At 50.4% G+C, this 12,320-nt stretch overlaps 1 protein-coding gene across 1 annotated transcript; it reads right to left on the bottom strand.

Moving 5' to 3' along the window:
• Nucleotides 1-625: 625 nt before the first annotated feature.
• Nucleotides 626-12,256, bottom strand: Kctd2 (potassium channel tetramerization domain containing 2). The gene is made up of 6 exons (NM_001427653.1): nucleotides 11,904-12,256; nucleotides 9,936-10,044; nucleotides 7,776-7,867; nucleotides 4,549-4,644; nucleotides 2,522-2,647; nucleotides 626-1,601 (listed from the first exon to the last, which is right to left on the bottom strand). The coding sequence occupies exons 1-6, from the start codon at nucleotides 12,240-12,242 to the stop codon at nucleotides 1,572-1,574; spliced, it is 792 nt and encodes a 263-aa protein (NP_001414582.1). The 5' UTR covers nucleotides 12,243-12,256; the 3' UTR covers nucleotides 626-1,571.
• Nucleotides 12,257-12,320: the final 64 nt, after the last annotated feature.

Genomic DNA, 12,320 nt, shown 5'->3' with positions numbered 1-12,320 from the left:
ATGACTCTCGGACAACAGGGAACCAGCTGGGCATGGTCAGCCATGAGAGGAGACAGCTGACAGGCAGTGCTGCCTCTCCAGGAGTCAGCATGGTGGAGCCCCTGGATAGCAGCTGAGCTACAGAATGTGCAGATTTCCTTTTCCTCCCTTTTGACACAGGGACTCTATGTAGACCAGGCTGTCCATGAACTTACAGAGATCTGCCTGCCTGCTTCGCAGGTACTCAGATGAAAGGCAGTCACCCCCACACCCAGTGAATGCAGACATCTTGGTGTTGAAGGAACCATGAGTGCTCGGCCTGGGTTTTGTATCACATGCCAGTTTAAAGTTGTCTAGGATAAACAGACTAGACCCTGGTCCCTCTCTTCCATAGGAGAGGAGGACGTGTGGTTGTGAGTTCTGGGTACCCTTCACACAAGCACGGACCCCTGCCTGCCAGCATCTCCTGCCCAGGAGATGCAGGAAGTCCACAGACTACCACCATGAGTGTGAACACACACATTCTCTCTCTCTCTCTCTCTCTCTCTCTCTCTCTCTCTCTCTCACACACACACACACACACACACACACACACACACAGAGCTGGGGACCATGATGGCCACAGAAATAAAGGAGAGACACAGTATCACCTAGCAGTCAGTGCAGTTCAAGAGACAATCACAAAAACACCACCACTTTTAGCTATGACAACATGAGACATTTGGCAGCGTCCATAGAAATAGCCTTCCTCACCCCAAGCCATCACAGAGGGTCCACAAAGTCCTTTCTCTTTGGTCCAGTCCAAGAAGCTGGGGGAGGAAGACGGGGTCGACCAGGTAAGAAAAGGCTGCAGAAGCAATCACACCAACTGCTTAGTGCTGCTGTCCATCTAGCACGGCTGAGGACGCCGCAGCCTCAAACCTCCTGGGTGAGGGTGGGCTATGAGGGGCCCGGCTGTGAGAGACACCGGGTGATGCCACTCAAGGCAATGGGAACAGCAACTCCCATGCTCCAACCACAGCCAGGACACCTTATCCTCCTGCCTCTGAGGCCCTGGTCATGGGATTGTGGTCCTTTGGCCGCTTTATTCTGTACCAAACCCTCGGTCCAACACACTAACACGGAATCCCTGCCAACCTCAAAGAAGCCTAGTCAGGGAAGAACAGTCCATGCAGCTGCTGATGTCCATCATGGCACCGGCAGGCTGAGACCAGGGCTCGGCTCCGGACAGCCTTCTTCCTCTGCTCCGGCTTTTAGCATCTAGACTGTTCCAGGGAGCTAGACCTTCCTCCCTTTCCCCCAGCTCCCCACAAGGCTCCAGCCAGGGACCCGACCCAGAGGCTGTTGTGAGGTCTGCTCTAGCACTGGCTAGGAAACAGGAGCAGGTTTCTGAAAAGGGGCCATGAGGCCAGAGGCGCACTGTCTTCGTCCAGGCGGGGGGCTCCTCCAGTGTGGCCGGACGCCGCTTCTCGGGGCCAGGCGCAGCTGTTCTTTGCAGTGGCTCAGTTACTGTACAGGTGCAGGGCCGCCCGTCGCAGCTGCTTGGCTGATTGCTCTCGTCCTTCAGGGATCCAAAACTTCTGATTCTCTGTTTACATTCGAGAGCCTCTCTCCTGAAGAATCTGAAAGTGGATGGGGGAAGACAGAGTCAGTTAAATAACTGCTGAGGAAGCCAAGGGCCCATGGGTTAGGATTGGGGTGCAGCTCAGACCCCTGAGCTGTACTCAACCTGGGCAAGGCTGGGACTACAGCTCCAGCATGGCTGCAGGGATTTAAGTCATGGCTCAGCTGATGACAGTGAACGGTTTAAAAATGATTTAAAACTCCCGTAGTTGCTTCCTCTGGCCCCAGCGGACAGCACACAACCTGCTGTCGGCCCATGTATGTAGCAAGTCAGGCTTGGAGCCTCCACCTCGTTGGTACCTGAGTGCAATGGGTTCTCTTGCCAAATACAGATGGCCCAGAGGGCTCTGTGCTGTTGGCCCAAAGTTTTCCAAGTTAAAGAAAGCGGTTCACAGTCAGCTCACACTCAGGCTCTTCACAAGTGTGTAGTGTGTGTCTGTAGGGCACTGTGTGGGAAGAGAAGAGAGGAATGGACCATCAAGGAGCAAGGCAGCCATGCCTTGCCATCCTGACAGGATACAGATCTGCCCTTGCCCAGGCTCGGCTCCCAGCAGTTTTACAAGTCCTGTGGAACTGACTGCTTCTGTGCGTGGCCGTGTGTGCGTGTGTGCGTGTGTGTGTGTGCACGCACGCGCGGCTGGAGTGTAAATTGTGCTTCTTCCTGTATCACTCTTCACCTCATCTTGCTTCCCCTTTGACACAAGGCCTCTCACTGAAGCTGGAGCTCACCAGTTTGGCTATGCCCGCCATCTCCCTAGACCCAACAAATCCTGAGTTAAATCCAGCATCTATGAGAGTATGATGAGAGGAAGCTCGTAGCTGCAGAAGGAGTGGAAGAAACCCAGCAGCAGCTTGGCAGAGCTGGAGAGAGGCAGGGCACAGAGGAGGTAGAGGACAGCCTGGGGAAGCAGTATCCTACCTTGGCCTTTTCGCTTGGCTCTATGACGATGCCATTGGTAGAATTATTTAGTTCTCTGGAGACAACACAGAGGAATTCTGCCTGGTCTTCGTTTCCATAGTTATAGGAGGAGCCAATGCTGATTAACTGAAGGAACACAAAGATGGCGACAGTGCTGCAACCGTACAGACAGGACCTAAAACACTCACGGACCAAGCCCGGCGTGCTCGTGCACACCTTTCCTCCCAGCGCCTGGGATGCAGAGCTAAGCAGATCTCTGAGGTTGAGGTTACCCTGATTGATCTGTACAGTTGCAGGGAAGTCAGGGTTATTTAGGGAGAACCTGTCTCCAAAAAAAAAACAAAAACAAAAACAAAAACAAAAAAACCCCAAAACACTACCTCTCCCCCAAACCAACTAACCAAACCCAAACCCAAACCCAAACCAAACCAAACCAAACCAAACCAAACCAAACCAAACCAAACCCACTTCCGTGCCACAGAACTGGACTTTGTAACTTTATCTTTCAAAGAATAAGCATTCTCTGAGGCAACCATGGTCCGGGGGATTAAATGGATTCCAATTCTGGGGAAGAATCCAATCACGGAGAAGAAAGGTCTGAGACCCACCCTCTTCCCCTCCCAAAGGCATCAGGAGCTGCCTGCGTTGACACGAGGTAGGGTGATCAAGTGAGCGCTCCTCAGCCCCCTGCTCCCACTCCCACTTTCTCTATGCGAGAGGCTGGAACAGAGGCTTGCAAGTACCAAGCAAACACTCTGTAGCCACCGAAATCCACAAGCCATGGTATTCTCAACCCTCTTGGAGAAACAAATCCAGCATTTAACTCAAAATTGGAAGTCTGCACATAGAGAAGCTTGGCAGACAGCAAGTGCAACCGCATAAGCACCCAAAGCCTCAGGCTGGGGCACTCCTGTTGCAAGACTGGAACTCTCCCCCCATTCCCCTTCCTCACTCACACTTGGAGGCATAAGACTAGACTTCATTCTCCCTTAGGACATTAGCAAAACCCATTCCAGGACCAGAGGCTCAGTTCATTGGCAGGACACTTGCCTGCTGCACTGGGATACCTAAGAGCGACATTGAAACTAGCTATCACCATCACAGAGAAAAGTCACCTAAATATTTTTACATATAATTTATAAAAACAACATCTGTTAGATTATGCATCTGGAAAAACAGCCATGACTCTAACTGCCGTGCAGCATTGGTCGACCACAGCTGATTGGGAATGGGGGACCCATGTGATGGGACTGACCCTGAGGGGAGACAGAGGGATCTCTCCCTCTAACTCTAAAGTAACAGCAGTTAGACAAGCTGGGCTTCTGTTCTCTAAGTGAACTTCTGGTGACAGTTCAGCTGGCTCTGCAGTTCCACATAAACACAGTCACCTCTAGACAAAACCATTCCTTTCATTCAAACTCCCCTTCTGCGGAGCTGAAGCAACAGATGGACAGGCTGCCATCTAACGGGAGAGAGTGGTAAAACCAAGATTCTCAGGGGCTTTATTTTCAAAAACCCCAATTCTAAGCACAAAGCCCTTGGCAGGAAGGGAAAGAGAATGCTGGGAAATGCCCCGGCACACTTGTATGCCTGATCCGCTCCCAGCACCCGCAGATGGTACAGCAGAATTATAAAGCCTCTGCTGAAGCCGGCCTTCCTCAGGACTAACAGAACGGTGTCAGCAGAGCACTTCCTGACAGGAATCTCTCTGAGGCAAAGAAAGGCAAAAGGAAGTGTTCCAGAGTCTTTGATGACCATAGGCACTGTCAAATTCAAATACTGGGTGTGAATCCAAAAGACATGGTCCTCTTCCGAACCCTTCACAGCATCACATGCCACCAAGCAAGGGATACACACCAAGGAGCTCTTTCCTAATTTTGCAATGAAAATGGGGTCACACACCACACACACACACACACACACACACACACACACACACACACACACACCCGTCCCCGGGCTACTGACTGGCTGGTTGTGGCTCCCTGGGATGAGGCGGTGGAGTTCCTTCTCTTTTAGCAATATACCTGTTCAAATTTCCAGCCATCAGACATGGTGGAGACCATCTGAGTGAGCTCTTCCTCTTGACACTGGAGGACTCGGTACACGTGCTTCACGGGGCCCTGTGACAACAGGCAGACTAGGTCAGCAGCATGTAGACCCCAGCAGGACCCCACCACCCACAGCTGCCTAGGGGTAGGTTCTCAGACCACCCCTACCTCACTCTCCACATCACCATGGGCTCTAGGAGAGTTCATCAGCTGCAAGAACAGAAAGAGGCCAAGGCACGAACCAGTGTGTGCAATAAACCTGGACTCCAGAGGGACAGATCATGTGACAACAGCAAAGTCACTTTTTACACATGATTTAGATGCTAAAATGCACAATGTAATTTTGGTGCTCCAGACTGAATATAAATGGCTATGGACATTACCTTTTGGAAAAACTTTTTATTTATGTGTATGTATGCATGTGGCATGTTTGTGGGTATCCATGGAGGCCAAAGGAAGTTGTGGGATCTGACCCCCCCAACCCTCCCCTGGAGCTGAAGTTACAGGTGGCTGTGAACCACTCAACACGAGTCCTTAGCCAGTCCAGAGGCACTCTTGCCACTGAGGCAGCTGCCCAGCCTCACTGTGCAGTCCTAGCTGTCCTGGAATTCATTGTGTAGCAGAGATTGGCCTTGAACTCAAGATTTATCTTCCTCTGCCTCCCAAGTGCTGGGACAGCGGCTGTACCATCATGCCTGGCAAGTGTGTCCAAAATGTCCTGGAATTCACTCTATATCCCAACCTGGTCTCACACTCCTGATTCTGCCCGGCTTCCATTTCCTATGTGTGGGGACTACGTACGGCATACCACCTGCCAGTGGGAACTGCATATTAATGTATTCTCACGTCAAGAAGAAAACACACGGTACAGACACTCATTAGTTTCCCTTTGCTAAGCTGCCAATGTTCAGCAGGACATCCCTGTCACAGAGGTGTGGGACAACAAGAAAGAACATTCACTTTTCCAGAAGTCTGCATTCCTGCCGAGCTTCCTGAGCGACTGTGGTGGGTGTGGCACACATCTGTAATCCGAGCACTCACAAGGCTGAAGCAGGGCATCGGGAGTCCAGGCCAGCTGGGGCTGGACAGAGGCTGCGAGCCCAAACACTAGGAAACAGAACCGTGCCAGGGTCCTTCCGGTCTGGGGATGCGGCTCAGCGGTGGAGTCACTGTCTAGCACTGTGAGGCCCTGGGTTCCAGCCAGACAAAGGCAAAACCATAAACCAAAGGGCAATGACTACTAATGCAGCTCTAGACAGAAAATGCCCTTCCTTGTAAACAAAGACAAATCCACTGACCATTCCTTTGGTTCTATTCATGTATTTGCCTATAACATTTGGAAACAATCAGGTTTTCATGATTTTTTTTTTTTTTCGGAGCTGGGGATTGAACCCAGGGCCTTGCGCTTCCTAGGCAAGCGCTCTACCACTGAGCTAAATCCCCAACCCCAGAAACAATCAGGTTTATATTACAAAATTCAGGGCATCCCAAAAAAATCTGTGATCTTGGCCAAAATAGGCAAAGTCCCTAGGATCTAAGCTGCTGTGGTTCCTTTTTTTTCTCTTCTAGAGTCAACCTATCTATGCTCCAAAAAGAACCAAGACTAACTAACAGACAGATAGACAGACAAACAAATATATACGAACAGGAAAGTATTTAGAAACCTGTCAAACATCAAAAGAGATAAGAGACCACGACAAACACGGGCTTAGGGCCCCCAGAATGCCTGTGACATATGACTGGCAGTGCATAAGTTCAAAGAGGTAACATCTAGGGTTGGGGATTTAGCTCAGTGGTAGAGCACTTGCCTAGCAAGCGCAAGGCCCTGGGTTCTGTCCTCAGCTCCGGAAAAAAAAAAAAGAGGTAACATCTAGAAATCTACACAGCCAACTGTATCTTAGAAGACGTTGACAAGGGAAGAGCACACCTTTCAATATTAATATCATCCCATCTCTCAGAGCGCTCTTCATGAAGAGGACAGATGGAAGATCAATCAAAATAAAAGGTCCGACCGACAGACCGACATTCCTGGAACAAGACAGCTTCCAACTGGGTATCGGTGCTCAAGCCTCAGAGCCTGCAGGACTAATCAGTTAATTGCTGCCATCAAACAGAAATCCTAGGATGCTCTCAAGGGATCAAGCCAAGAATGCAGAACACTCAGGCTCCATGATTTGGGCGGCTTCAGATTACACAATTCGGGGTACCATCAAAACTTCTACTAAGAACTCTTTTAATTTAGATTGTGGGAAACTGGGGATAAAGCTAGACTTCTGAAACCTCTGTTTCCTAAATACCTACCAGGTAAAGATGCCATGGGGATGTGAGAGGGCCAGGAGTAGAGAACACAGGGCCCTGTTTCCTATTTACCAAGTATAAATCTACTGTGGACATCAACAAGAAGCCTTCTAACACGGACAGAGAAGTCTCCCATCTTCACAAATTCCTAAGGGGAGTGGAGTGGCTAGGCAGCTGACTGCCTTTTCTTTAATGGAAAGACCCACCACTGTGTCACCATTGGTGGCTACAGCCTTTCCTACACAAAGAAAAAGTCTCTTCTTTCTTGCTAGACTCCAAAGTTCTTGAGAGCAAAGACCCTTTTCTGTTACAAAATCACAAGGGCTACAACACCACACACTGTAGGGCTCAGTACTGATGAATGACACAGGAAGAAGCTGAGTTTGCCCTACTGTCTGCCCTCCCCTTAAAGGAGGCATTTTGTTATCACATCTACTAAGTTAATACAAAAATCCAAAGTTGTGATAGACAGAACGAGGCTGTATGTCATTTTCTCCACAGCACCATGCAGAGGCTTCTGAGCGGCTGGCAGGCTGGAGAGCAGGTGTGAGTGAGACTGTGGGCTTTACACTGAGGGGGCCAGATGCTCCATCAGTAAGAACAAGCTTTCTGTGCCTGGCAATCCCAGCACTAGGGAAGCTGAGGCAGGAGAGTGCAAGACCTGGCTGGGCTGCAAGCAGAGGACAAATGTTGGCCTTAAAGTGGCCTGGGATCTGTCCACAGCTGGACAGTAACACTATCCTGCAGGGCTGGGGCTGCTCTGTTTCCTCTGCTACTCCTCAGTTCCCACACTGAAGCAGTCTAGCCCTCCAGCCCCGAGGAGAAGGCATCCTTTTTACATTGCAGACAGACAGACAGATAGCAGTCTGGACAGGTCTTGTCCTCGGCAGTTCCAGATGCCTTACTTGTGAAGTTCTGTTCTCGTTGTCCCGTATCCTTTCCTTAACCAGCCGCACGAGAGACGCGATATTGTAAAACTCTGCTTCTTCCAGCACACCTAGAAGACGGACCAGGCTGTGGTCAGAGGTGTGAGCCCTCAGGGAAACAGCAAGGCAAGCCTTGCCTTCCAAGCATTTTCCAAACATAAGTCTCATTTCCCCTTCAGTCTAGGAAACTTAAGAAAACTGGCTCAGTTCTTCAGGGCTTGCCCATAACCGCCTCATACGTTTACGCTACAGTGAATCAAACACAGGGTGTTCACCCTCCAGTCTCACCCCTCGGCTGGCTTCCTGCTAGACCTGCTCATTAGCTGTCCATGTGTCACCTAGTTCCTGGAACCTGCCACACTGGACAATTCCCCACCCTGCAATATTTTCCCTAAAAAGGGCAGGTTTTACATGTATAGGTACATGTATATAAACTTAAGAATTTAATAGGAGAATTATTTCTGTCGGAGTTGGACAGCAGCAGAATACTTACCTAGCAAGGTTTGATCCCCAACTAACAACAAAAGTGTGTGTGTGGGAGCAATCAGTGACTCCTCTCATGGTAAACAAAATTAAAGGTTTTAGATAGAATAATTATGGGATGTCTGCTTTTGCGCTAGGAAAAAATGCTCCAATGAACATGAGTACGATTTTGAATCTGAGAAGAGGATGTAGATAAACAATCAATATCAAATTTCCCGAGCTGTTAGGAGGATTACACCAAGGTCCTGTTTTTAGAGTAACAGAGAATTATTAAGGAATAAAAGTTGCAATTTAGCCTCAAACGGTTCAGAAATAAAACCTCTCAGGAGAATGAGGGAGGAGAGGTAGTGGGTGGAGATGCCTGGAAGGAGACAAAGTTCAATGATTATTTATTCTTGTCAGTTGTGGTGCTTTTAGTGCCTTTAATGCTAGCAGCAGCAGTGAGTCTGTGAGTTCAAGATTAGCCAGGCCCATACTGAGACTCAATCTCAGAAAAACAAACAAAACTGTGTATGTCTGCTCGTCAGTGCAGGGGAAAGGAGACGAACCTGGAGTTGGGAACAATTTGCTGTGGTCGACACTTTCCTTCTACCGTGTAAGCTCCAGGGAGAGAACTTGGGTTGTCAGACTTGGCGGGGAGAGCTCTGACCCGGTGAGCCACCTCACTGGCTCAACAAAGTTTCTTTTTATATTAAAGACATGAAGAGACTGTAAGAGGCTGGCGGTTAAGATAACAAGAGCATGGGATTTATTTCCTATTACTTATGTATGCATCTGAAATGATTTCTTTTTCACACAGGGTCTCTCAGTGTGTCCTGTGTGTGTCCAGGCTGTCCTGGAACTCACTCTAGCCTTGAACTCAGAGATCCACTTGCCTCTGCCTCCCCAGTGCTGGGATTACAGACATGGGCCACCACTACACTGTGTGATTTGTTTTGAATGGGCGAGGATGCACAGCTCCTCTTTCCTGACTAAGTGGAGCTGCTTTCAAGCCACTTCTCTGAGGAGGATTGCCAGGACAAGCTGTTCTATCCAGTGGTGAGGGTTCTAGATCAGGGGCCCTGCCTTTATGAAAGGACCCTGGATTTGCACTGGATGCCTCCAGAGACCAGGCCGGCCTTTTACACGGAGGGCTAGACCCACTTACCATCCCAATGCCCTACAAAGTAGATTGACAAGGAGCCAGAGACGTGCCTGCCACTGAGTTGGAGAGTGAATCAGGTCAGCTGCACGGCTTCACAGAGAAGCATGAGACTTAGGAAACGAGGCCAGGCGTTTATTAATATTATATTCACAAGTCCAAAGGAAATTGGAAAGATGAGAATGTCTGCCTGACAGAGATGTGGTGCCTCAGGCTACAGGCGCTCACTGCCAGCGAATAAAACACGTGTGAAAGAGGTCGGTGGCAGCCCTGCGGGTTTAAAAGCCTAAAGCTCGGATCTGCAAATCGGAGAAACCTGGCCCAGCACCGCGCCGTGCCACCGCTGACAGCGCCGGCACCGCCCTGGGCAGCTCCCTTCCAGGCTCTCACAAACCCGGGTTCACTGACTCTTACGCCTGCGCAGGCGCAGTGAGGATGAGGATCCCAAACAAAAACCGGAGGCTTCGAAACAGCTTTAGTCAACGTCAAGTTTGAAGCCAGCCGGGTGTCCTTACCTTCTTCTGCCAACTCCTTGGTAATGATGAGTTTTCCATGGCGGAGGTAGTTTAGGATAGGACCAAAGTAGGTAGGGTCTCTGTCAATCAGATACGCTCCAGTCTCATCCTGCCAATGGAGCACAGACAAGCACTATGAACCTTTCAGCAACATTTTCTAAGTAGCATTTCCCTAATCCGCCCGGGCACTCAGGCGACAGTCACTCTGTCAGCTAAAAAACATACATTTATTTATTTATTTATTTATTTATTTATTTATTAGTTTATTTATTTATTTTTTACTGGTTTTGCTACAGTTTGCTTTTTTTTTTTTTTTAAAGATTTATTTTTTTTTTCCTTTTCTTTTTTTGGAGCTGGGGACCGAACCCAAGGCCTTGCGCTTGCTAGGCAAGCGCTCTACCACTGAGCTAAATCCCCAACCCCTTCAAGATTTATTTAATGTATATGAGTGCACTGTAGCTGTCTTCAGACAACACCTGAAGAAGACATCGGATCCCATTACAGATGGTTGGGAGCCACCATGTGGTTGCTGGGAATTGAACCCAGGACCTCCGGAAGAGTAGTCAGCGCTTTAAACCATTGAGCCATCCCTCCAGCCCAGTTTGCTTATTTTAAGCTATTGGCCAGAGGCTGGCTTTAAGATCATTTCGGGTCAGGTGTCCTAGAGGCACAGTCATCCCCACTGCCGGGCCTTTATTTACTGGGTAGACCCACAATCTTTTCACATTCTTCTGTAGGATACCAGCTACAGGGGATGTGGGAAATTCCATAGCTGTGTTAAACATTCTGACTTCTTCATTGCCCCTGGACTACATTCCTAATTCTGAGAAAACCTCCATTCTATTGGCAGCTCTCGTGAGCCCAAGGCCAACATCAGTGGGAGTCCAAACTGCCAGCTGCACTCTCACACACCCTAGCTCTGTGCCCAGAGGAAGCGTGGTACTGCCAGGACTTGGCTCAGAGCAACTTTAATCTTACTCATCGTTACAGTAAAAGGAACAAGAAACTGGCTTGTGTGGCCATAAGAAAGACTTAGGGTATATAAAAATAGTTCCCTATAAACAGGAGTTCTGGAATCTCTTTAGTTAGGAGGGTTGGTGAGGTTCCCATCAATTTGGTATCAGAGGACAGATGACACTGAATGTTTATGCAAGTCTGCTAACCTCGGGAGTGCTTTATGGCATGGGAAGCGGTGTAAGCCACTGCAAAGGATGAGTTTGAGAGTCAGAGGTGAACTTGCAAAAGTTACAGTTCAAGCTGGAAATAAACAACGTCTTGCCACTGCTCAACCCTGTGTTTGACTCTACACTCGCTGGGTCCTAACCGATCCGCTTATCTTTCCAAGGAATGCATTTACTTCCAAACATGTACCGAAACGGTGATTGTTACCGCACACAAGGTCTGGGACCGGGACTTTATCACCACCACAGGATGTATCACCACCACAAGCACTTCCTGCACCCTTTAGTAGTGGACGCTATCATTAAACCCCAAGTTTAATTCCACTTTGCACAGGGACGGAACGGGACCAGAGTCCTCGGAAAGTGACAAAGATGTGGTCATTCACCCTGACCCAGTTCTGAATGCCTCTAGCACCAGCAGCGGGGGACCGTACGGGACCCAAAGAAAAACTCATGCAGATTTGAGAAAGGGGGGATCCTCAGGAGGGGCAGAGAATGTGAGAGAATGTACGAAGGGGGCTCCCGTGGGTGCAGGTAGACAACTCCAGGAAGGAGCAGCTGAGAAAACAGTGGGGTGCAAAGGGAAGCTGGAGTGTGTCTGAAGATGGGGGGGGAGAACGGGGATGGGAGTTCATTCTGTGGTGGTCGGTGCTAACTCGGGGGGGGGGGGGAGTGGACTAAAGTCCGGGTTTGCAGGACCCGCCGGAGGGAAACGTGTCCCAGAAATCGGAACACCAGCCTAGAATGGGTCCCAACGCCCGGGGGCGCGCCCGAGGGCGGGGCGCACCTTGTCCGAGTCCAGCTCCGGGTCCTCCTGGCAGCACAGGCGGCAGAGGAAGGACTTGGGCTCCCGGCCTAGGGTCTGTCTGGTGGTCACGAAGTAGGTACCGCCCACGTTGAGACGGACCCAGCGGGCTGCCCCGCCGCCCCCCGTCCGCTCCGGAGGTCCGGGGCCGGGCTCCAGTGTCTGCGCGACGGCAGCAGGCTGACGGCCGTGTCCCCGGGGTGTGGGGCCGGCAGGGCGTGGGCTGGGAGGTCCCCGGCCCGAGCCGCCCCCATCGCCCACCACACTCCCGCCACCCCCTCCCAGCCCCGCCATTGCCGGGTCCAGCTGCAGCTCCGCCATCTTGGGCCGCCGCTGCCCGCCCGCCGCCGGGCCGGCCCATTCCTCGGCAGGGAGAGCCGGGCCAGCCCATCGGCGGGG

The sequence above is a fragment of the Rattus norvegicus genome, chromosome 10 (assembly GCF_036323735.1).
Source record: "Rattus norvegicus strain BN/NHsdMcwi chromosome 10, GRCr8, whole genome shotgun sequence".
In the NCBI taxonomy this organism is placed as follows: Eukaryota; Metazoa; Chordata; class Mammalia; order Rodentia; family Muridae; genus Rattus; species Rattus norvegicus.
The sequence above is the reverse complement of the archived record's forward strand: the minus strand, read 5'-3'. Positions and strand labels throughout refer to the sequence as shown.